This window comes from Salmo salar, chromosome 15 (assembly GCF_965601325.2).
Source record: "Salmo salar chromosome 15, fSalSal1, whole genome shotgun sequence".
NCBI lineage: Eukaryota > Metazoa > Chordata > Actinopteri > Salmoniformes > Salmonidae > Salmo > Salmo salar.
The window spans coordinates 74,007,574-74,034,803 of record NC_138305.1 but is presented as its reverse complement, the minus strand read 5'-3'; the positions used below and the strand labels follow the sequence as shown (position 1 = coordinate 74,034,803).

At 43.0% G+C, this 27,230-nt stretch overlaps 1 protein-coding gene across 4 annotated transcripts in view; it reads left to right on the top strand.

Annotated features, from left to right (window-relative positions):
- LOC106572237 (ephrin type-B receptor 2) overlaps window positions 1-27,230 on the top strand; it is a 60,913-nt gene that overhangs the window by 21,787 nt on the left and 11,896 nt on the right. For all 4 annotated transcript variants that reach the window (XM_014146257.3, XM_014146254.3, XM_014146256.3 and 1 more), the window contains exons 2-7: window positions 15,155-15,219; window positions 16,202-16,886; window positions 23,716-23,871; window positions 25,227-25,562; window positions 26,804-26,928; window positions 27,041-27,203. In XM_014146257.3, coding sequence (XP_014001732.1) covers window positions 15,155-15,219; window positions 16,202-16,886; window positions 23,716-23,871; window positions 25,227-25,562; window positions 26,804-26,928; window positions 27,041-27,203 — 1,530 coding nt within the window. The remainder of the gene's footprint in view (window positions 1-15,154; window positions 15,220-16,201; window positions 16,887-23,715; window positions 23,872-25,226; window positions 25,563-26,803; window positions 26,929-27,040; window positions 27,204-27,230) is intronic.

Genomic DNA, 27,230 nt, shown 5'->3' with positions numbered 1-27,230 from the left:
ACTGTTGACTGGCGGGCAGCTCTGGTGACGACTGTTGACTGGCGGGCAGCTCTGGTGACGACTGTTGACTGGCGGGCAGCTCTGGTGACTGTTGACTGGCGGGCAGCTCTGGTGACTGTTGACTGGCGTGGCTGGGTTGACGCACTTGTAGCCTGGTGCGTGGTGCTGGTACTGGGCTTACCAGATTATGTACACGCACCTCCAGGCTAGTGCGGGGAGCGGAACAGGACGAGTCGGACTGGGTTGACGCACTTCCGGGTCCGCACGAGAGACAGGAGCTGGAAACCCAGGGCTATGGAGGCGCACAGTCGGTCTAGATCTTACCTCCTGCACAACCCGCCTTGGCTGGATGGAACTAGTAGCCCTGTACGAGCGGGGTGCTCGTACAGGGCAGACTGGGCTGTGCAGGGGCCTGATGGTAGCCGTGCGTAGAGCGGGAGTTGGGTAGCCTGGTCCTCGGAGGCGTACCGGCGACCAGATGCGCTGCGCAGGCATCCTCCTACCAGGCTGGATGCCTGCTCTAGCACGGCACCTGCGAGGGGCTGGAATAACGCGCACCGGACTGTGCGTGCTTATGGGTGAGATAGTGCGCTCCTCAGCGAAACATAGCGCTCTCCACCCCATACGCTCCTCCATATAACCACGGGTAGCTGGCTTCCGGCTCTTCTTACGCCTAGCCAAACTACCCGTGTGCCCCCCCAAAATAATTTCTTGGGGGTGCCTCTCGTGCTTCTCCCTCAGCGCGTACTTGGCCTCGTACCTCCGCCTCTCTGCCTTGGCTGCCTCAATTTCCCACTGCGGGCGGCGATAATCCTCAGCCTGGTGCCAAGGTCCGGCCCCGTCCAGAACTTCCTCCCAGGTCCACTTCTCCCGCCAGTCCAACTCGAAGTCCCTCTGCTCCTTCTTCTGCTGCTTGGTCCATAGTTGGTGGGTGATTCTGTCACAAGTATCTTCGTCTTCTGACGATAATGCGAAATCGTCATCGGAAAAGGTAGACCAATACGCAGCAGGTGTGCAGTTGTTCATTTTGAACATTTAATTAAATCAACACGAATACAAAAACAACAAACAAGAAAACGAACGATAAACTGACAGTCTGCAAAGCAAAGCTCAACACAGAACAATCACCCACAAATAACAAACACAAACACACCCTAATATATGGGACTCTCAATCAAAGGCAGATAGAAAACACCTGCCTTCAACTGAGAGTCCCAACCCCAATTAACCAAACATAGAAACACACACACTAGACTAACCATAGAATACAAACACATAGACCATCAACCAAAAACCCGGAAATACTAAATCAAACACCCTTTACACAAACACACCACCCCGAACCACATAAAACAAATACCCTCTGCCACGTCCTGACCAAACTACAAAAACAATTAACCTTATACTGGCCAGGACGTGACAAGGTCAGGCATTCCTTTGTCAGCAAGAACCTCTCAGTGGATAACTGCTTGCATGCGCGTTACCACTCCACTATGTCTCCCTGTCATGGCTTTTGCGCCATCAGTACAGATACCAACACATCTTGACCAGCAAAGTCCATTTGATGTCACAAAGCTGTCCAGTATTTTAAAAATATTCTCTCCTGTTGTCCTGGTTTCCAGTGGTTTGCAGAAGAGGATGTCTTCTTTAATTGACCCCCCATAAACATAACGGACATATACCAGGAGCTGTGCCAGGCCCGCCACTTCTGTTGACTCATCCAGCTGTAACGCATAGAATTCACTGGCTTGTATGCGAAGCAGTAATTGTTTAAAAACATCTCCTGCCATGTCACTGATGCGTCGTGAAACAGTGTTGTTTGATGAAGACATTGTCTGTATAGTTCTTTTGGCCTTTTCCCCCAGCATTGTCCCAGCCATATCCGCAGCAGCAGGAAGAATTAAGTCCTCCACAATAGTATGAGGCTCGCCTGTCCTAGCCACTCGGTAGCTCACCATATAAGACGCTTCTGACCCCTTCTTATTAATGATATCCGTTGCTTTTATACATGTCTTACTACTCGAAAGTCGTCTTAATTCTCTCTCAAAAAACTCCCGTGACTTATTTTTCAAATTGGCATGTTTTGTTTCTAAATGTCTGCGCACGAGTGAAGGTTTCATCGAGGTTATGTGTGCACATATAACACACTGTGGCTGAGGAAAGGCACTACTCCCAATATAAGTGAACCCCAAATCAATGTAGTTCTCATTATATTTGCGTCTCTTCAATGGTCCAACATCCCTGTCTGTTGTTCGGTGCTTTCCGGGGCAGTAACTCTTCAGCTGCATCATATTCACAACTGTCAGTGTCCATGCTAGCTGGGCTAACAACAAATGTAGAATTACTGATGCTAGCATTGGATGTGCTTGTGGAACCAGAACAACTTGTATCGTCGACAGATGCAGGTGTAGCACTGCTGGCTACATACGGACCGTTAGTGGAATTCCCGCGAGAGAGTAACGGTTAATGTGATTGGATGTTAATTATTTGACTAGGCTACCTGTATTTGACATTGTGTTGTTATTTCGCTGAACACTAGATGGTTTAATTTGATTTTTGGCAGTGAAACGAGGCTACTCAGGCAAGAGAAAAACCTCACCCAAATCTATTGCCCCTTTGGAAAATATAAATGAACTATTTGAAAATGTGAAGAAATTGTTATTTAAAAAAATAAAATAAAACAATAAAATATATATATGTTTATTTACAAATAACATTTTTATTTGGCGTACCCCCGATGGAACTGTTGGTACCCCCGATGGTACCCCAGTTTGGGTTGTCCTTCTAGAAAGTTCTCCCATCTCCATAGAGGAACTCTAGAGCTCTGTCAGAGTGACTATCGGGTTCTTGGTCACCTCCCTTCACCCCCGATTGCTCAGTTTGGCCGGGCGGACAGCTTTTGGAAGAGTCTTGGTGGTTCCAAACTTCTTCCATTTAAGAATGATGGAGGCCACTGTGTTGTTGGGGACCTTCAATGCTGCACACATTTTTTGGTACCCTTCCCCAGATCTTTGCCGTGACACAATCATGTCTCTGAGCTCAACGGACAATTCCTTCGACCTCATGGCTTGGTATTTGCTCTGACATACACTCAACTCTGGGACCTTACATAAACAGTTGTGTGCCATTCCAAAGCATGTCAATTGAATGTACCACAGGTGGACTCCAATCAAGTTGTAGAAACATCTGAAGGATGACCAATGGAAACAGGATGCACCTGAGCTCAATTTTCGAGTCTCATAGCACAGGGTCTTAATACCTATGTAAATAAGGTATTTCTGTTATTTTTTATACATTTGCAAAACTTCCTAAAAACTTGATTTTGCTTTGTTATAATGGGGTATTGTGTGTAGATTACTGAGGATTTCTTTTAATTTGATCCATTTTAGAGTAAGGCTGTAACATAACAAAATGTGGAAATAGTTAAGAGGCCTGAGCACTTTTCGAAGGCACTGTAGTCTGAACATGTGGGAAACATGGTGGAAGAGCCTGGAATCATATGAAATGTAAGAAAGCCATTTTGAGGGACATTGCAATGTACATTTACACCACCAACATACATGATAGTCTTTCATGGTTGAGGGTTGATGAGAAATTGACTACTCCTCTTCTAGTCTTTTTAAGAAACGTTTGTGTTTTGGAAATACCTAACCACTTGTATAATCTATTTGCATACACTTCGAACAGACATACATACCCCAGCAGACACTCCACCATGGGTTTCTTCACGGGTCTCAAACCAAAAACAGATTCAATGCATCGCTCAGTTATGTATAGAGCCATGTCATCGTGGAATGTTCTGCCACCAGAGGTTACTCTGGCAAAAAGCCAGTTTAGCTTTAAAAAACAGATTAAAAAAACATCTTGTATCACAGCACCTCTCCTCTTTCTAATGATCTAATTTAACTGTACTGTATCTAAGAATATGAATATATGAATAGTGTATAAATTAGAGGTCGACCGAATATGATTTTTCAACGCCGATACTGATTATTGGAGGACCAAAAAAAACGATACCGATTAATCGGCTGATTTTTATATGTATATTTGTAATAATGACAATTACAACAATACTGAATAGACACTGTTATTTTAACTTAATACATCAATAAAATCTATTTAGTCTCAAATAAATAATGTAACATGTTCAATTTGGTTTAAATAATGCAAAAACAAAGTGTTGGAGAAGAAAGTAGAAGTGCATTATTTGCCATGTAAAAAAGCTAACGTTTAAGTTCCTTGCTCAGAACATATGAAAACTGGTGGTTCCTTTTAACATGAGTCTTCAATATTCCCAGGTAAGAAGTATTAGGTTGTAGTTATTATAGGAATTATAGGACTATCTCTCTATACCATTTGTATTTCATATACCTTTGACTATTGGAAGTTCTTATAGGCACTATGGTATTGCCAGCCTAATCTCGGGAGTTGATAGGCATGAAGTCATAAACACTGCAATGCTTGAAGCACAGCGAAGAGCTGCTGGCAAATGCAGGAAAGTGCCGTTTGAATGAATGCTTACGAGCCTGCTGCTAGACTTAATTATAATATAACACACAGAAATACGAGCCTTAGGACATTAATATGGTAAAATCCGGAAACTATCATTTCGAAAACAAAACGTTTATTCTTTCAGTGAAATACGGAACCGTTCCGTATTTTATCTAACGGGTGGCATTCCTAAGTCTAAATATTGCTGTTACATTGCACAACCTTCAACGTTAGGTCATAATTATGTACAATTCCGCCAAATTAATTACGGTCTTTGTTAGGAAGAAATGGTCTTCACACAGTTCGCTACGAGCCAGGCAGCCCAAACTGCTGCATATACCCTGACTCTGCTTGCACAGAACGCAAGAGAAGTGACACAATTTTCCCTAGTTAAAAGAAATTCATGTTAGCAGGCAATATTAACTAAATATGCAGGTTAAAAAATATATACAGTGAGGGGAAAAAGTATTTGATCCCCTGCTGATTTTGTATGTTTGTCCACTGACAAAGAAATGATCAGTCTATAATTTTAATGGTAGGTTTATGTGAACAGTGAGAGACAGAATAACAACAAAATAATCCAGAAAAACGCATGTCAAAATTGTTATAAATTGATTTGCCTTTTAATGAGGGAAATAATTATTTGACCCCCTCTCAATCAGAAAGATTTCTGGCTCCCAGGTGTCTTTTATACAGGTAACGAGCTGAGATTAGGAGCACACTCTTAAAGGGAGTGCTCCTAATCCCAGTTTGTAACCTGTATAAAAGACACCTGTCCACAGAAGCAATCAATCAGATTCCAAACTCTCCACCATGGCCAAGACCAAAGACCTCTCCAAGGATGTCAGGGACAAGATTGTAGACCTACACAAGGCTGGAATGGGCTACAAGACCATCGTCAAGCAGCTTGGTGAGAAGGTGACAACAGTTGGTGCGATTATTCGCAAATGGAAGAAACACAAAAGAACTGTCAATCTCCCTCGGCCTGGGGCTCCATGCAAGATCTCACCTCGTGGAGTTGCAATGATCATGAGAACGGTGAGGAATCAGCCCAGAACTACACGGGAGGATCTTGTCAATGATCTCAAGGCAGCTGGGACCATAGTTATCAAGAAAACAATTGGTAACACACTACCTCGTGAAGGACTGAAATCCTGCAGCGCCCGCAAGGTCCCCCTGCTCAAGAAAGCACATATACATGCCCGTCTGAAGTTTGCCAATGAACATCTGAATGATTCAGAGGACAACTGGGTGAAAGTGTTGTGGTCAGATGAGACCAAAATGGAGCTCTTTGGCATCAACTCAACTCGCCGTGTTTGGAGGAGGAGGAATGCTGCCTATGACCCCAAGAACACCATCCCCACCGTCAAACATGGAGGTGGAAACATTCTGCTTTGGGAGTGTTTTTCTGCTAAGGGGACAGAACAACTTCACCGCATCAAAGGGACGATGGACAGGGCCATGTACCTTCACATCTTTGGTGAGAACCTCCTTCCCTCAGCCAGGGCATTGAAAATGGGTCGTGGATGGGTATTCCAGCATGACAATGACCCAAAACACACAGCCAAGGCAACAAAGGAGTGGCTCAAGAAGAAGCACATTAAGGTCCTGGAGTGGCCTAGCCAGTCTCCAGACCTTAATCCCATAGAAAATCTGTGGAGGGAGCTGAAGGTTCGAGTTGCCAAATGTCGGCCTCGAAACCTTAATGACTTGGAGAAGATCTGCAAAGAGGAGTGGGACAAAATTCAAGTCATGTTTTGCAGAGGGGTCAAATACTTATTTCCCTCATTAAAATGCAAATCATAACATTTTTGACATGCGTTTTTCTGGATGTTTTTGTTGTTATTCTGTCTCTCACTGTTCAATTAAACCTACCATTAAAATTATAGACTGATCATTTCTTTGTCAGCGGGCAAACATACAAAATCAGCAGGGGATCAAATACTTTTCCCCCTCACTGTACATGTGTATTGATTTTAAGAAAGGTATTGATGTTTATGGTTAGGTACACATTGGTGCAACGACAGTGCTTTTTTTGCGAATGCGCTTGTTAAATCATCACTTGTTTGGCGAAGTAGGCTGTGATTCGATGACAAATTAACAGGCACCGCATCGATTATATGCAACGTAGGACAAGCTAGATAAACTAGTAATATCATCAACCATGTGTAGTAGTTAACTAGTGATTATGTTAAGATTGATTGTTTTTTATAAGATAAGTTTAATGCTAGCTAGAAACTTACCTTGGCTCTTGCTGCACTCGTGTAAAAGGTAGTCAGCCTGCCACGCAGTCTCCTCATGGAGTGCAATGTAATCGGCCAAAATCGGTGTCAAAAAATGCCGATTACCGATTGTTATGAAAACTTGAAATCGGCCCTAATTAATCGGCCATTCCGATTAATCGGGCGACCTCTAGTGTAAATAGTATTTTTGTTGTCTCTTGGTGTCTTTCCTATACATAACTTTTATTTGATTTCTTATTCATTTAAAATCAAATCCAATTTCATTGATCACATACACATATTTAGCAGATGTTATTGCGGGTGTAGTGAAATGCTTGTGTTCCTAACTCCAACAGTGCAGTAGTATCTAACAATACACACAGATCTAAAAGTAAAATAATGGAATTAAGAAATATATAAATATTAGAAAGAGCAATGTCGGAGTGGCATTGACTAAAATACAGAAGAATAGAATACAGTATATACATATGAGATGAGTAAAGCCATATGTAAACATGATTTAAACATGATTAAAGTGACTAGTGTTGCATTATTAAAGTGGCCAGTGATTCCAAGTCTATGTATATAGGGCAGCAGCCTCTATGGGGCAGGGTTGCGTAATTTAATGTAATATCTTATGTTGTTCTTGTCTATAACTGTTCTGTACTTTGTCATGTATTTGTATGTTTTATGTGGACCCCAGGAAGAGTATCTGCTGCAGTAGCTAATGAGGATCCTAATAAACTTAACTAAACCTGAAAACACATTCATTTCCATTCAATTAAATATTCATGTGCAAAATTACTATCATTTGTAATAAGGTGACATTAGTCCTCATTTAACAATGCTTACCTACCAATGAACGCCACTGAAGCAGACCTTAAGTCATTTTTGTAATATTGTTGAGATTAGTAAAAATGCTATGCAAAATGCCATTCTAATATGGCAATGCTGTTATGACACTCTCAACCGCCTGGTAGAGCTCTGTTACATTTTCTAGACAACCTCTTTATCTCTTACAGTATTCATCATACTCAGCTTTAATATAGCCTTCCATGTGTCGTGTGTGACAAGATCTCTGCGACATACTGTGCACACTCGGTTGGGCTCAAGCAGAAACTGAAGTGCTTTGATGACATGTCTAGGCACGAAAGGAGGGCATCATGCAGTAACTAATGTCAACCCCCTTCCCTTTGTCCCCTGTTGCAGCTACAGTACGTCAGATTGTGCATGTCTTGCACTTTGAGCCTTGTTGTGTGTTAGTTTGAGCCTACTGTATGACTTGGAGAGCTGGAGCTAGTATCCACATAGACCCATTCTTTCCCTTCTCCGTGCTTTCCACTCAGACTCGCTCCCCTCCCAATCCCTCTAGGCTCAGTCCATGGGAATTCTTAGCGGGTCACTGCTCCCGGCCTCTTTATTCCCGTTCAGCGGCGGCACCAACACCTGGCTCGCCCTCCCTCACAGCTACTCATTAATCCACACTGATACTAACAGGAACTGATCACCCGAAAAATGGCCCAATTTGGAGACCAATCATTTTGTCTGAACTTGACTATAAAATGCCTACTGTGGTAATGCCATATACATTATGTCATTTAGCCTCTCTGGTCAGTTGATAATGGGGATGAATCATGTGGTTATTCCACTGTGGTTATTCCACTGTGGTTACTGCCTCTCTACGACAGGTGGCTTACATGAAACTGGAATCATCGGCCATCATGGTTCTGTAATTGGCTCATTATAGCATACTCCCCTAGAGATTGTATATGGCTCAGACTCCCCTAAGTATTTAAGGATTCTTTCAGAGGTGACATGCAATTGACTTGAATTAAATGTAATATTTGTGGTAATGTAATTGACACAGACACATAGTAATGGACACTAGATCCTGGTTCATATTTGTCTAGTTTAATAGAGATTCTTGGTCATTTTCCCAGATGTTTGCTGACATGTTGCTGTCATTTTAATTTCGAGCAAGTGTAACAGTGTAGGTTCCGTCCCTCTCTTCGCCCCAACCCGGGCTCGAACCAGGGACCCTTGCACACATCAACAACTAACACCCCACGAAGCATCGTTACCCATCGCGCCACAAAAGCCGCGGCCCTTGCAACGCAAGGGGAAACCCTACTTCAAGTCTCAGAGCGAGTGACGTCACTGATTGAAATGCTATTACCGCGCACCACCGCTAACTAACTAGCCATTTCACATCGGTTACACTCACCCCCCCTTTTGACCTCCTCCTTTTTCCGCAGCAACCAATGATCCGGGTCAACAGCATCAATGTAACAGTGTAGGTTCCGTCCCTCTCTTCGCCCCAACCTGGGCTCGAACCAGGGACCCTTGCACACATCAACAACTGACACCCCACGAAGCATTGTTACCCATCGCGCCACAAAAGCCACGGCCCTTGCAACGCAAGGGGAAACCCTACTTCAAGTCTCAGAGCGAGTGACGTCACTGATTGAAATGCTATTAGCGCGCACCACCGCTAACTAACTAGCCATTTCACATCGGTTACACAAGGAATGGTTTGTGCCAATGCTGGTTATAAAGACTTGCTGGTTATTTCTGGTTATTAGAAGTAGATCTAATAATTTAACATCAATATGTTAGCTCTCAATTGTTGAGAAATGCGTTCTTTTGGAGAACAATGTTGGTCCCAGAGTATTTACATGGTAGTTACATATTGAATAGAATAGTTCATTATACATACTGTAGTTCAACAAGTGCTCAGGACCTGCTGGCATCACACTTTTGTTACTGTGGGCATTACGATGCAGTTAGCTAGCTGGCTTGTTGTTAAATGTCATGACTGAGCACTCTGAGCTGGCTTTGCTTGGCAGCCAAAAGGTTTGCACCTCACTCTGCCTCTGTGTTTTCACTGTAATCAAATAGGCTAGTACAGTAGGTGGTTAGCTGGGTACATATTGATTCACACGTAATATCTAAGTAAGAATCCTGAATCCTACTACACCGGCTCTGACGCTCGTCGGATCTGGCAGGGCTTGCAAACTATTACGGATTACAAAGGGAAACCCAGCCACGAGCTGACCAGTGATGCGAGCCTACCAGACGGGCTAAATGCCTTTTATGCTTGCTTCGAGGCAAGCAACACTGAAGCATGCATGAGAGCACCAGCTGTTCCGGACGACTGTGTGATCACGCTCTCCGTAGCCGATGTGAGCAAGACCTTTGAAACAAGTCAACATTTACAAAGCTGCTGGGCCAGACTGATTATCAGAACGTGTACTCAGAGCATGCGCAGACCAGCAAAGTGTCTTCGCTGACATTTTCAACCTCTCCCTGACCGAGTCTGTAATACCTCTCAAACAGACCACCATAGTCCCTGTGCCCAAGAAAGTGAAGGTAACCTGCCTAAATGACTACCGCCCTGTAGTACTCACGTCGGTAGCCATAAAGTGCCTTGAAAGGACTGGTCATGGCTCACATCAATACCATCATCCCGAAAACACTAGACCCACTCCAATTCGCATACTGCCCCAACAGATCCACAGATGACGCAATCTCAATCGCACTCCACACTGCCCTTTCCCACCTGGACAAAAGGAACACCTATGTGAGAATGCTGTTCATTGACTACAGCTCAGCGTTCAACACTATAGTGCCCACAAAGCTCATCACTAAACTAAGAACCCTGGGATTAAACACCTCCCTCTGCAACTAGATCCTGGACTTCCTGATGGGCCGCCCCGAGGTGGTAAGGGTAGGCAACATCAAATCTGCCACACTGATCCTCAACATAGGGGCCCCTCAGGGGTGCGTGCTTAGTACCCCCCTGTACTCCCTGTTCACCCACGACTGCGTGGCCAAGCACGACTCCAACACCGTCATTAAGTTTGCTGACGATACAGCGGTGGTAGGCCTGATCACCGACAAAGATGAGACAGCCTACAGAGGGTAGTGCGTACAGCCCAGTACATCACTGGGGCCAAGCTTCCTGCCATCCAGGACCTATATACTAGGCGGTGTCAGAGGAAGGATATCATACTTGAGTAAAAGTAAAGATACCTAAATAGAAAATGACTCAAGTAAAAGTGAAAGTCACCCAGTAAAATACTACTTGAATAAAAGTCTAAAAGCATTCCGAGCTTGCTGCTACGCCACAATGGCTGTGTCAATGACTGATTTCAACTGTATTCCTACACTTTGCACTTCAAAATAAATCTCAGCTCGGTTAAAAATACACTCAAGAATAACTCTTTTATTTATCATAGTGATTCAGGAGTAACATTAAAACAGAATAATATTTCCCACCAACATTAGACAACTATACAGAAAACCCTCAATTCTGAAACAAGTACATGAAGTCAATGATGAGCGAATTTAATATTTGATATTAATATTATGAGATTGAGATGAACAAAAATAGCAGTGCAGATGGTACTCTTTTGCTAAGTGTAGAGATGTATTATAGGTAATGATTATGTAGGGGACTTCTGAGAATGCTACAGACTTATTCAGTAATAAGTAATCATGTAAAATGTAATCATATTGTCATTGATTAAAGAGTTTTTACATTATTTTAACTGAACAGCGTCCCACTTACCTTAAAGCCCCATACCAATTAATAACTTTACAAACTTTGGTTTGGGACACCTGGGAACATCACGTGACGTCCTGATGACTGGTGAAACAAATGTCTTGAGATCATCTTACAAACGTCCTAACATGGTTCTAAATGACATGGTCCTGACTACACAAAGGTCCCCCAGAAAGTTCCGTTGGGATCATCACACGACATCCTAATGACTAGTAAAATGAAAGTCCTGAGAACTTCCTATAAAAGTGTTGACTTGGTCCTCAGTGACGTCCTGGTAACTTGCAGGGAACTACACAAAGGTCCCCCAGAGAACGTTACATTGGCTCCATCACACGACGTCCCGATGACAGATTTTTTTATTTTATTGGGAACGTACTGAAAACGTCTTTAGGGTCGTCGCCAGAACAAACTGGAAACAATGCAAAAACCTCCAGGGGACCATGAAAGTACATTATAAGAGCATCCTAAAATCGTCCTTGGGGACGTCCCCAGAACAAACCGGTAACTAGACAAAATCTCTACAGGACCATGTCCATGACACAACTTCCTGAGAGTGTCCTATAAACGTCCCTGGGGACATCCCCGGACAAACCGGGAACTAACACAACAGGGAAGGGAAAAAGGACGGGGAAAAGGGAAGAAAAATGTCCCTACCATTTAAACCCACACCCATTAAAACCTCACCACTATTCCACTACTTGGCCCTATCTGATCCTACACCAGGCCGACAGCCTGGGAGGACGGGACACTATCGTTCAACACCTTGTAACTCCTCTGCAGCAACATCTCGTACACCCAAGTACTTCTCTGCACCTGCCACCACAACATCTTTTTTCTGTGATTTACATGCCATTTCTGCTGTACTGAACGTCCTTTTATGGCCCGAGGATAACTTCATGTTTAATGTTCCTAGAATGTTCTCAGAACTGGGAGGGTCAGCCACGGTCTCTTCCCTTTCAGCAACCTATGGTGTGAGAAATCAATCCAATAATCAAATTCTATTTCTATATAATTCTTTCATCGACAATAACCCAGCCTAGATCCCAAAGACCAATCAGCAGCACAGTGGCAAGGAAAAACTCCCTAGATGGAAAAAATCGTTAGAGAAAAAAGATTCAGAAGTTCATCTGATAGTGGACATCATGATGTACTGAACAGTCTAGATGTTTGCTAGAGAGAGCATTGGGGGCTGTTTTTTTTCCTGACCATGTGACCTGACTGGGGAAAAATTGTTAGGGAAATGTAAAAGCAGGAGATTTTCCTGCTCGGGTTGTGTGGTTGCCGGTGGGAAATCATGGCCCTTGCAATGGCGAGTGTAAATTCTCTAGGGTGGAAGACAGTGTTGCAGTGTCCCTGTGGACCAGACATTGATGCTATTGGCTTTCCATAAGTCTTTGTCCTCAACTGCAGATGTGAGGGTACCAGGCAGTGTGTTATCATGAGGAATGCACTCGATAAACAACTAACCCTTACTATAACCCTTTTCCCCCAAGTACGGTTTCCATACAGGTCCATTTTTATAGAGACAGAATTGTGCTCAGTCTACATAATCAGGGTCCAACCTATGTTTTACCACTGTATGAGTAGGTTGTGGCCTGTCCCCCTTCCTATATTCCCTACCAGCATATAAGGCTTAAATATACTTGTTCGTACCATCTCTCCACTCAGCAGCACTTCACTGATAGGACCCTGTGAATAATTTAAAATGTGTCAGTCTACACAGGCAGAGTGGGGAGACTTACAGCCTACTTGCCCTTCCCCTTCTGGTGGGGGTGGTGAGAGGAGAGATTATGGGCTTCACTGTGTGCGTGCATGTCCGGATACTGAAGTTTGGTTATTATGGATTGGTTATGGACTGGTGATGCTGTTTGTGTGTTTTGGTGATGTTGTCTGTGTATGTGTGTGAGGAAGAGTGAGAGAGACTGAGTGTTTGTGTGTTTTGGTGATGTTGTGTTAGGGCTGGGCGGTATACCGTATTTTACTATATACCGGTATATATGCACCGGTTTGGGTTTTTACTTTACCTTCTATAACGGTATTTGAATGTTTGGTTTGTTAAATGTGATACGCCGTGTGCAACGTCCATTTTTATAGTTTACTCCTCTACTTGAGTCATCCCTCTCCGCTCTATCTCTCTCTCTCTCCATGCCGCTTTCCACACAGACCTAGTCCCACCCCCTGTCACTCAAGGAGCGCATTTGTTGTTGCTTGACGACGAGACACTTTCGTTCAGTCTGCATGGTCAATGCAGCCCATGCAACAATGTTGATGACAACGATGTATCCACTTTGATCTTAATATAAATCCACACGCGTTCAATAATTACAATATTAGTTTGTGTTTCTTACATCTGCAAACAGCTAGTTTGTATTTTCTTAGCAAGTTAAGATAAATCGTGTTAGCTACTAATGCTAATCGCTAGTTAGCTGGCTAGCAATTAGCATTAGTGTGCAACAGTATTTTCTAAAAGAAAGAGGAAAGGCGAAGCATGAATATGTTGGCTATATGAATAAAGATGTAATGTAGCCAAAGATTATACGGTCCCCTAGGAAACATTGAACATCACTTTGGTTCCTACCCTGTCACAATAACTCGTCCATGGCATTTTCATTCGTTGTCATGTCAAACAGCACTGTATTCAAAGTGCCCACTGTTATTTATATTCTAACTATAGAATTATAATAAACATTCTATTTCCATGATTCCAAAAGTTCACCCAAGTTTTTTGATCTAAATCACAATTGCAACATTTGGTTAAAAATAAGGCCTAGTATTTTTGCCCATATCATGGCAGTGTGGAAATTACCTCAAATGAGTGCAGGAAATGCAGAAATTTATGGAAATGCAGGAAATTATTTTTGGTTGAAGTTGAATTGAACAATATAAAACAATCAGAATGGAGAAAGACCCATTTAAATAATGTTGAATATATGTGTTGCCACCCTAGGGTCATGCACTACTCATGAATCAAATGTAGAACTTTCATTTATCAAAAACATCAAATATCGTCAAATATCGTCATACCGTCAACAATTTGAAAAATACCATGGTATGATATTTTGGCCATATTGCCCAGCCCTATGTTGTGTGTGTATGTGTGTGAGGAAGAGTGAGAGAGACAGAGTGGGAGAGAAGAGGGTCGAGTGAGAGAGCGAGAGAGAGAGAGGGGGAGAGAGAGAGAGAGACAGCAGATGTCACCAGGCAGAGTCATCCAGTACCGTTCCTCCTGTATTAAGTGTGGTTGAGGTGCAGCAGAGTGTCACTGTGCCCCCTTAGCGTGACTGCACACAGACCTTCACTGAAACAACACAAAGCAGGGGCACGGGTCATAACACAATACTTCTACGATATCACTCTACGTCAAGTCCCAAAAGTGTGTTATGATCATAACTGCCATTCTGTCAGACCATATTAGGAGTATCATGATTAACCCATAGAACTGTCACAACGGCATCATGGCAACATTTTAAGTTACAATGTATAGTGTATGTAGTTTACAGATTAATCATTGATCGCTCATGAACCTGTATTTGTCTGCATATGCTGATTATGTATGCACAGAGCTAACATTTCCCCATGGGGATAATAAAGTCATTATCTTATCTATTTAGAGAGATGTACAGGTACAGACTCCATATATAACGCTAAGAACAGAGGGGAGAGAAGGCAACATTGTTGCAACCCTCTAGCGATAATGATGAACGTACATATGTGGCTAGAGAAACACATTTTTTATTTTTATCCTCACAGTTAATACTATTTTCTCACCACAATATTTCACAATGTCAGTAACATGTGTCTTGCTGTATTAGTTGCCCTGTTTTGCAGTTGTGATTTTTAACACCACATTAACTTGTTCATCTTGATTTCCCTGTAGAAATACTCATGGACTCTACGACGGCAACAGCAGAGCTGGGATGGACTATCTATCCAGCATTGGGGGTGAGTAGAACAAAGCATCTCATTACATGACACACCATTTTGTAAACTTTTGAAACTTTTTGTCATTTTGCAGAACCGTCTCTAGCTGCAGCACCATGAGAAGCCCAACTTAGAGCAACAACAACAGCATATATCAGGAATCAATACCCCAATTTGTTTTCCATGTTCAAACAGCATTGTTGTTAGGAATACAATTAGGGGCAGCAATATATCCAGTCATAGGTTGCAAAAGGTCCCAAAACAGCATGTGTGAACCCCCCTGATGTAGTTGGTTAGAGTTAATAATTTATTTCATAAAATAAACTTCTAAGCAAAGTGAATTGGGGAAAATTTGCCTACGTATGCCTTTCATGTAAAATGTAAAAGTGGGCGCTGTTTGAGGAATTGCGATGTTGTTTTATTAACTCTGCTGAAGGAAGATTGTCCTGTCATACTGAAATCAATAATTCATAAGGTGTGTGATGCCAGGAAGATAAACAGTGTGAAAGCTGTGAGCCAAGTGATACATCAACTGAATCTTATTGCTGAATAGTCTGACTGTCCGCTCGTTGTGTAGGCCCAGAACAAGGCAGCCCAGGAAGACAATTGTCTGACATGGAAATGTACTCTTTAATATTTGTTGTCTATGGACTGTGTTTGTAATTCCTCACGTGTGGTCTCATGCCGACAAAGTTACATCGACAAAGGTCTAAAATACAAAGCAGAAATATAACAATGTTATTTTGATAACAATGTTATCTGACAGTATATTCAATTGGATTTGGTCACTTTGAAGCTTGTCCATTAGTGTCCAATTGGATAAGTGATGTATGCATTTCAATTATATTTTTAAGTCATATCATATTGTTACCATGTTTATTTTGACATTAATCATGATATGTGTTCTTGTTTTTTTTTAAGACCAGTAATCAAATTAAAATATGTTGACTTTTCACTGGTCATGGATGTTAAACTGACCTCTTGCTCTGTCTGTCCCTGGCAGTGGGAGGAGGTGAGTGGCTACGATGAGAATATGAATACCATCCGCACCTACCAGGTGTGCAACGTCTTCGACAACAACCAGAACAACTGGGTCCGCACCAAGTACATCCGCCGGCACGGCGCCCAGCGCATCCATGTGGAGATTAAGTTCTCGGTGCGCGACTGCAGCTCCATCCCCAGCGTCCCCGGCTCCTGTAAAGAGACTTTTAACCTGTACTACTATGAGACAGACTCAGACACGGCCAATAAGGTGTCCCCGGCCTGGATGGAGAACCCCTGGATTAAAGTGGACACCATTGCTGCAGATGAGAGCTTCTCCCAGGTGGACCTGGGCAGCCGGGTGATGAAAATCAACAGGGAGGTACGGAGCTTCGGCCCCGTGTCACGCCAGGGTTTCTACCTGGCATTCCAGGACTACGGCAGCTGCATGTCGCTCATCGCCGTGCGCGTCTTCTACAGGAAGTGCCCCCGCGTGGTCGAGAATGGCGCTGTGTTCCCTGAGACCCTGTCGGGGGCGGAGAGCACCTCCCTGGTGGTGGCGCGGGGTGTGTGTGTGCCCAATGGGGAGGAGGTGGATGTGCCCATCAAGCTCTACTGTAACGGGGACGGGGAGTGGATGGTGCCCATTGGGCGCTGTATGTGCAAGGCTGGGCACGAGGCGGTGGAGAACGGCACGGTGTGTCGAGGTGAGAGCTGCTGATATAATGTGTTTACTACTACTGTGGATGTTTTGCCTTGGGGTCATTTACTTATTGAGACTAGTGATAAGCCAGAGGATAGAGACTTGAACAGATGTAGGATCTTAATTTGGATTATAATTAATAGACATTTATGTAGCGGCTGATCCATTTTTCGGAAGGGAAAATCCAATTTGTAAGTCGCTCTGGATAAGAGCGTCTGCTAAATGACGTAAATGTAAATGTAAATGTAAAATCAAGTCTGAAATTTCTAAGTGGAAATTACAAAGCTTTTTTAAATGTCAAATGCACTACAAGTTTCAAATGAAGATCCTACATCTTTAATGCATGTACGTTTGGTTTACTAACTACAGTAGAATCACTAAGGGAACACAATTAGTGCCAGGAAAGATGGGTCAAGAATGTGCTGTAGGGGGAGAGTGTTGAGGGTAATTAGAGGTGTCTTTAAACGGTAGACCTGTGTCCCAGCCTTACATTCAGAGAGATATCACTTTATGCCAAGAAAGCACTATCCTAGTGTCTTCCCTTACCCTAATGTATTTCTGTGATGAGTGAAGAAAGGAAGAGAAGGAAAATGTCTGACACACACACACACACACACACACACACACACACACACACACACACACACACACACACACACACACACACACACACACACACACACACACACACACACACACACACACACACACACAAATCCCTGGCTATTTGATTAGAAATATCAAGCACTGCTAATGAAGCCCTCAACGACCTGTTCTGCCATGTTATTCACGGTGTGAAGGTTTCTTGGGGGAGGAGGAACACTTAAATAGCCAGAGGTAGTCAATGATATCACTGAGCTTTAGTCATACTGTCACACAGACCCAGCAGTGACTCCCCTATATTGTTAAATTTGGTTTAGTCATCCAGGAAATCATTATTCAAGGGTCCGTTTTGATGGTAATTTGACCACTGGATGAGGACAGTGACTTCACATCACCAGGCACCTTCATACTCACCCAGCTTTGATACAGTATATAGCCCATAGCCGACTGATCTATTAATGACCTATGCTTTCTGGTTTATGTAAGTCATGTTAGGACAAGAAATGCCCTATGGTCTGGGGAATAATGACCTGATTAGAGAGTGCATTAGTCCCAAAGACAATAGCATAGCAACAACTGCGTGACACTTCTACTGATTACTCAACGTGCTCTAGGGTCAAGCTCTCGAACCTCGCCCTGTCTTCCTCTCTCCCATGGAGAGCAGTGAATCATGGGAGTGTAGCCCTTTGGATTAATTTCAAGGACTGATAGCCTGCAGGGGAAAGAGGGACCTTATTGCTGTAACAATACATTCAATAGGTACATGCATTTGTCTAGTTGGATGAATGGACATGCAAGGTGGAGAAATTAGCAACACTCATGCCCAGCCCACCTCAGACCTTCCCCTCTTTCCAGTCATAATTGTTGTATTTGTGAGGAGTAAATTCACTTGTCACATATTTATTGCTGTATTGGTTTCTTTCATAAGATCGACGCGAACGCTCAAACTCTTGCTTGTACAAGCACCTTTTCCAAACTTCCAAAGTTATGACCCTATTAAACAAATGCCAGTCCCTTTTTAAAAAAGTACCAACGTGCTTCAGATGGGTTTGGATTGTGCACATTGTTAACTGATTTGCTTCATAGACAATCTTTTGTTGGCTGAACATACACTGCAGGCATTTACTCTGTCCAGTGGGGAAGCCAGAGTTATATCCTGCAACAGTGTCTTCTGGGTTTCAGCTTCTACTGAGAATTCAATGGTCGTTCAACATAATCAGAGAGAGAGAACTCACCTGCTGCCCCCCAGTGTATTCAACACCAGATTTACAACTCTTACATTGTAAATTAAAATGAAAATTCTATATAAAAAACAAGAACATTTGTAGTGTTATTTGCAAAGAGAGTACACTTAGTTTTATGTGAGAGATTAGATGTGCATAACTCTGTGCATGTAACATAAGCAACCCCCTGTAGTATTTACCCCTCTCTCTCTCTCCACCTCCAACAGACACATGGTCCTATGTGTCTGTTGGGCCACACTCAGATTATTGGGACATCATGGTTCTTGCGTGTAAAAGAGTCATTTGAATCAAGCCACTGCAAATGAAGTCTTCTGAGAATAGAATTCTGGGCTATGTTAGGGCAGACCCCCAAGCTCAAGCAATTACTAACGGGTCAGGAGGTCTGGAGACGCATGAGGGGAAAAGACTGTCTTCTCAATTTACCGCCAATCCTACAAACATGGCGCATTAAACTCCCTCGGAAACTGAGTCATCCACATCTCTCTCTCTCTCCCTTTCTCTCTTCCTCTCTCTCTTTCTCTCTCTCTGTCCTCCCCCACTCTCTCACACACAGTTTATATGTTATTGTTACTTAACCACAGTGTTAAAAGATTCACAGGGCTGTGTAGAGGAGACAGAGTGGTAATATTGTGGGCAATAATATTGCTTTCAGTCCGACTGCTACTCCTGAACTCAGCCTCTCTTAAACAAGTGTCTCTTCTTCGTTTCTGACAGAGCCTCTTCATGCAGACTGTTTGTGCATGCTTGTGTGCACGCGTCTATGCGTGTGCGGGGTCTTATTTATAACCTATATGGTCGGGAAACACAAACAGCTTCTGGCTCTAATTAGGAGAATGGCTCCGCAGAATGTTGGCGATGTTGTCAGTGTCAATACATGGCAGTGGGTTGTCGCTGCCTGCTACTGGATCAAAGTCAGGCACTGTTTACAAATTGACCTTTGCTACGTGTGTACAGTTTTGTTAAGACTTTGTTAAGGCCAAAGTTAAATTCTAATGCTCCACATCAGGCTGACTCATTAATTATTTCGTTTTGTCAAGAACAATTGTCTCAAAGAACATGATTATTTAAGTGTTTTCCGTTTCATATACTACTACTGTAGTATCACATAATGTGAGCCAACTCTTGAGAGTGTAAAAGTGCGAACACTTTTAAATCTATAGATATTTTATAGTGCCATGCTTGAATCTAGGGTTGGGCTGTAACCAGATGTTCATATCCTCATACCTTCCTTCTCTCACATCGGGATTTACGGTATTACCGGCTTAGTACAGAAGGGGCTCTATTACCAGAATGGTAACAATATTAGCACTTTATAATAGAGAATTTCGATGGAGGCTGCTAGCTAAATATGCTAACGAGCGGAAACGAAAATACACAAATTGCAAAGACAGACAATCCAGCTCATAAAGTTATACATATATAGGTAGGAGCTACCGAATGTCATTTTTGGTGAGTTTGGACATTTTCAAACAAATATGAACGAAAGACATTGTGCAAATTAAATTAACAAGTTTGGACACATGCTTGTCTGAAGGAAGGACAGTACTGTGTACAGACTGTGTCTGTGAGGAGTCTGGGAGTCGCTAAGGCAAGGAGCCTGCCTGCTCTGCTCGAAGAAGAAGATAGGGAGAAGCAGACTGCCCAGAACAGAGAGGAGAACAAACGCAAGGAAATCAAGCTGCAGTGGCAGCTGTACAGATAACTCATTCAAAGGGCTTTGACTTCTCAACCATGGCAGAAAGCTAACACATTATGATGCCCCGTGACCTTATTAATTCAGCCACTTACTTAGATAACTAGCAAGTTAAACTTCAGGGTCGCCTTAACTCAGAATTCTTCGTTTTTCACACAGATTCTTTTTTTAAACGCAGATCTAAAATACAGACCTTCTTATTGTAATTTTTGCTCAGCATCAAACAAATTTTGTGCTTCATTTGCACTTCTGCACTCGTTTGAGAATTCACAAATTGGCATTCTATCAAAAGACATCGCTTTGACTGATGAGTAGCTACTTTTCTCCAGTACTTTTCTCGGTGTAGCCAGCCTACTTTTCTCTGGTAAAATGCGAGATTAACTTTAAGCGAAACATTAGGAAATTTAGCTGGTTACATTCGTTCTATAATAAACATTAGAAATATAATGGCCATGCATCTCCCCTCTCTTATCAGTTTCTCAGGCGCCAGAGAATGCCAAACACAGATGAATAGATATACACAAGAAATTACAGTTTGGATCAACCAAAAAAAATGGTCACAAGTAAATTAGTTAGGTTTTCTCAATGGAAAAATACTACATTTGTTGAAACCAAATATATGATTCATTGCCAACTGTTTAATTTGATTATTACCAAACCGATATTTCAAGTTACAACCTATTTCTTTCTACACTCTTTTCCGTTTTGGTTAAACCTAATAAATAACAAATACAATACAATATATAATATAAATACAACCCATTTTTTCATCTTGTTCCAAGTTCACTTTTTAATTTGGAGTTAACTATTCACATTTCTTCAATTGCGTTACAAGTTATTCAATAAATTAAGTTGGTTCAATAACTTGAAATAATGTTTCCAAACAAATTCTTTACACAAGTCTTCCACATTTAGTAGCCACAATATCGTAACCAAGCATTGGCTACCTTAATATAGAAACCTTATCTGGCTCTTTAGTATCACATGCCAGTTGTTTTGGTTGTTTTTGTTTTTTACCAGTATTTCCAGCATTATCCACTACTGTAGGTCTGCTACAGGTAGAAAATCCCAGGAAATGTTATTTAATTGACACAAGCTGTCTCCAATCAGTCAATCAATGTCTGGTTGTGTGTGAATTTGTGGTGGGGGGGATCGCCGAACAAGTCAGCTACACTACCTGTGTTGCCATCAGCATTGTGTCAATGTGACGTTCTACCTGCTAGACAAGACCAACCCAAATCAACTTTTTTCCCCTCATTATTTCCATTCACAAGATAGAAGATAGAATGCGTCAGCCGTCGAGAATTGAATCTACGATTCTTAAGCTTGGATGCTGTCATTGGACGTGACACAACGCGGGCAGTATAGCAGCTTTCATTGATTTCAAAGGAAAAGTTCCCTCAATGGCTGATGGCTGATGGCATTGCTGGATGCCCGATGGCTGTAGTGTAGCAGTGCCGTAAACCAGGGGAGGCGTAGCTCTATGAATCTTAATTGCGCTATGCTTATTATTTGGCAGGGAATACTTTTTGTAGATCAGTGACTCTACATCTCACTTTGCTCAAGTGAAGTTGTAGCTAAAAATGTGTAAATTAGGGGCAGTTTAAGGGGAGTGCGCCCTCATTGGGGAAACCCATTCTAGTGAATATATTTCTATTTTGGTAGGATCCAGGGGCTGGGATGACTACACTGTGGCCTGAAATATTGATATCTGAGTATCACAGATTGTTTAACTATTTATTTATTGAATGGCCCCTTATTATAGAATTGTCAAATCCTCTCTCCCCCTTCAACCCTCCTTCCTCTCTGTCTGGGTCTAGCCATGGGTGTTCCCTGGGTCCCTCTGTCAACAGACTCTTTCTTTTGTCTCGTCACACTGGCTGTCCTTTGACTGCCTGGGATTCCTATAGCTTCTCATTGTGGCAAGTAGAAGATAGGACAGTTAGTCAAAGAAGGATTCGGACCTCTTGGTAAATGAGACAAAAACTAAATGAATTCAATAACAGAGGCAAACACTGTTTCAATACAAGAGAACAATGTAAAGTTATCCTCTGAAAAGGGTCAAAAATATACTACTGTATATATTTGTTCCCACTGTCATGACACAGGCTGGCTAAATGCACTCCAGAGTGGTCGTGTCTGCCAGTGTCAGACAGTCAGAGCCCACGTCCCAAATAGCATCCCATTCCCTTTGCACCACTTTTGACCAAAGCCCTATGGGCCCTGCCGCCCTGGTCAAAAGTAGGGCACTATATAGGGAATAGGTTGCCATTTAGGACGCATCCAGAGAGTTGAGGAAGTGGCAGACAGGCATTTAATTACTTTCACACCATCTTGATTGGATTAGCTTGCAAAGCTGGAGGCTGCAGGAACCTTCACACACATCATTTACCCCTTTAGAAGACACCATACATGGTTTTGGTAGGATATTGGTTAGCAGCGTTTGTTGATTGGAACAAAGGTTTCTACACATAGACATTCTCAATGTCGGCAATCATGGGGGGAGAATGAATGATGGAGTGTATTAGCCTTTGGTAGTGATATGAGGATTTGGTATAGATACTCCTCTTTCTCTTTAGCCCTATTTTAACACATACTTCACAGTTGTAGAATATGTGTAACCCCATGTATTGTCCCCTACACTCTACCACCTCTCTCTCCCTATCACACACCCTTTGCCTTTTATGGTATAGCCATTCAATTCCAGACCTCCAGATTTCAAAGTCTCTTTGACTATGCCTCACTCTGTTCTCCCAGAGTTTCAAATGCCATGAGACAAAAACCTGAATAGCAAGCCTCAGATTCCTGGAAGTTTTATTTTATTAACCATATGTGGAAGGACATGCTAAAGGTAATGTGTCTGTGTATTTCAAGACCAATATTTTATGATATGTCTGGGAATTTGTCTTTCAATCGACTCTGTATCCTTTTTTCTCTCATGCCGTCATATTGTATAATGTCTGGTATTGAATTTATGTCACTCTTAAGTATAATAACTTAATTCATAACCTCTCTCTCACACTCCCTCTGTCTCTTCATGTCTCTATCGCCATGCTGTGTTGTTATATGTTGCCTTCTTGCTCTGTTGTTGTCTTAGGTCTCTCTTTATGTAGTGTTGTGTTGTCTCTCTTCTCGTGATGTGTGTTTTGTCCTATATTTAAAATATATATAATTTTAATCCCAATGCCTTTTGGTAGGCCGTCAATAACGTTGTTAATAAGAATGTATTCTTAACTGACTTGCCTAGTTAAATAAAAGTTAAATAAAAATACATCTGTCTTTCTCCTCTGCAGCGTGTGGCTCAGGGTTCTTTAAGCCTTCCCAGGGCGACCACCAGTGTCTCCAGTGTCCCATCAACAGTCGCATCACCAATGAGGGGGCCACCAACTGTGTGTGCCGTAACGGTTACTACCGCACCGACTCAGATCCCCCACTGATGCCCTGCACCAGTAGGTTCCTGGTTCTTACAGTACCATTCACTCTCCATAGGGGGTGCTGTAGCACAGTGTTAAGGAAAGACAGTGGAGATTCTCATTACTACAGCTTATTTAGTAGGCTTTTTGTGTATTTAAGAATATAACGTTTTGCAGCGTGCACATTTACATTTTGACTAATGAATTAACAAATGCTCTCAGGACATAATGGGTCATTATCAATTTGTGAACTGAGTTTTCATTTGTGATTTTGAATTTACTAACATAATCTATCACCTCACCTCTAATAATTTAGGCCTAATGTGCCATTCACTATAGATAAAAGCACCTGTCTAGCAAAGACAGAATTAATCTGATATATTTTGTGCATATTGCAATGAGCACAAAGACAACTGCTAACCTATTCAACGTCCGCTCTGTTAACAACACTCCAGCTCCACATATTTTCACATAAGAAATACCAAAGTGATGCTTACTTCTAGGTGCCCCGTATCTGAGGGAAAAACACGGGTTATGCTTCATCCTGGTATGTGGTAGCCCTCTTTTGTATACGCACTGAACTGGTGGAATGTCCCTTCCATTCTCTTGGTGGAATGTCCCTTCCATTCTCTTCCATTGGTGCAACAGTCCGAAAAGGACCTCTGAGAAAATAGAGAGATTTGCATAAGCCTGTCCCTTATGAGGGGGGCAGCTGTTTTAGAATGTGAAAACATGGCCTGCGTCCCAAATGGTACCCTATTGCCTTTATAGTGGACTAATTTTGACCCTGAGCCCTATGGGTACCCTATTATGGGCCCTGGTAAGAAGTAGTGTACTATCAAGGCAATATGGTTCTATATGGGACGCAACCAGGGCCACAATGGCGAGGTGGCCCTCAGCAGTCTCTTTCTGATTGAAGAGGCAGAAATGAGCGTGCATGGGCATTCTTTGTGTCTCTCAGATTCTGACAGGACGCTAACTAGCTAGCTCACTGCTCTTTTCACTGCTCCCTCTCCCTACTATTGAAAATGTTTATCTGAAGCCTGATGGGGTTGAATAGAGCTCATACTTTGGAATCTTTGAATTTAGTGTCCGAATAATCAGCTAAGGTGAATACTTTCTGTTCAGTTGAAGTGTAGAGACTGTAGTTTTGTAACCTACTGTACACTACTCCAACCACATAGAGGTAATTTATTACAGAGTTAACCAGTAGTCAACAACTCAGATCCTGGAGAGCTATAGTACAGGGTGTGGGTTGGGTTGAAATCAAACCCTGCACCCCCTGTTGCTCCTCAGGACCAAGGTTGATGATGACCAGTGTCTGGAGTATAGACCTTATTATCAGTGACCCTCCCTAAATTCTTCCTCATATCCCCCCTCTTCCCTGACAGCCATCCCCTCTGCGCCCCAGAGTGTAATCTCCATCGTGAACGAGACAGCCCTGAGGTTGGAGTGGAGCGCGCCGCGCGATGGCGGGGGCCGCGAGGACGTGGTCTACAACATCATCTGTAAGAGCTGTGGAGGGGGCCGGGGAGGCTGTACACGCTGCGGGGACAATGTCCAGTTCGTCCCCCGCCAACTGGGCCTGACAGAGACCAAGGTCCACATCAGTGACCTGCTGGCCCACACGCAGTACACCTTTGAGATCCAGGCAGTCAACGGGGTCTCCGACCAGAGCCCCTACTCGCCACAGTACTCCTCGGTCAAAATCACCACCAACCAGGCCGGTAAGGAACCAATAGACACAGTCCGCTACAGCAATTAATTCACTCTTCTCCAACAGTACTGTGTTCAAGTGTGAAGTTCAGTGGAGAGAAATGGTCAGCAGTGTGTCCAGTCTGACAAGGAGTGCCAAAGGAAATATTACACCGAATAGGTTTAGATATTTTGATGGACGAAACAATCGATCATCCTGGTGTTTTCCAAGGGCAAGATCAGCATAAGTACATATATACTTCATGTGGTACAAACCATGTCTGTGTAAGGATGCTTAAGTAATATTTATGATGTGTGCATGAGATAGAGGATATTCCAGAATAATTCAGTGACAGATTGATTTGGGACCTTTATTAGTATTGAGTAAGTTGCACTGCATTTAGGGTGCTTGGTATACAGTATTCAGACATGACATTCAATGGACTGGGTGTTAGGCAGTGTTGTTATTGGGGTCAGGCTATCGGTTGAAACTCTCTGCCCTTGACACTGTAGTCTTTTCTCCAGTGCAGTAGCTGTCAGTCCTAATTACTGTCTGGGCTGGGACTGTAAAAAAAACAAACTCAGGTTCCCATGAACCCCAGTGCCTCTGGGGCTGCTGGGACCTGCAATTACAGAATGTAAGGAGAAGCACTAATATTACATTAACAGGCCCTCATTAAGCCTTCATTAACGAAATGCGTGTGTGTGTGTGTGTGTGTGTGTGTGTGTGTGTGTGTGTGTGTGTGTGTGTGTGTGTGTGTGTGTGTGTGTGTGTGTGTGTGTGTGTGTGTGTGTGTGTGTGTGTGTGTGTGTGTGTGTGTGTGTGTGTGTGTGTGTGTGCGCGCACACATGCCTGTGTGTCTTTGCCTACTGAATGAATATTTCACCCCTTTGAAAACAAATACAATATTACTATTAGTATTTTCAGAGCATGGATGACTGTAATAGTACTTAATAAACTGCCTCCGATGTTCATGGCTCTCAGTTCCTTCAGCACAGTACAGATGTCAGCCTTAGAGACAGGGTGCAGGACCAGGTACAGGCTGCTGCATCATTAGTCTAGTTCTTGATTGGCAGTTGGGATTTTAAAGCTGTCTGCTCCCGGGTGTTGTGGTGTTGTCACTAACCTTAACCCTTCTATCCCTGTCTATCTGAACCTGTATCTCCCTCTCCTCTCTTTTCTCTCTCTCTCTCTGGCTCTCGCTCTCTCTTCTCTCTCTCCTCTCTCTCTCTCTCCTCTCTCTCTCTCTCTCTCTCTCTCTCTCTCTCTCAGCGCCATCGGCCGTGTCGATTATGCACCAGGTGAGCCGGACCCCTGACAGCATCACTCTCTCCTGGTCCCAACCTGACCAGCCCAACGGTCTCATACTAGACTATGAGCTGCAGTACTATGAAAAGGTAAAGTCAGTTGACAGGTGTTACTGCTGTATTACTGCTGTAATTGCTATTACTGTAAGCTTGGGGAGCATTCAGACAGTGAGCAGATCCAGTCTTACACTGTGTGTTCCAGAGCATGGCAGAATGGAACTCATCAGTGGTGCGCAGTCAGACCAACACAGCAGTCATCCGGGGCCTGAAGCCCGGAGCTATATACGTCTTCCAGGTGCGGGCTCGAACCGTGGCTGGATTTGGACGCTTCAGCGGAAAAATGTTCTTTCAGACCATGACCGAAGGTATGCCGTTTGAACCAAACCTCGAAC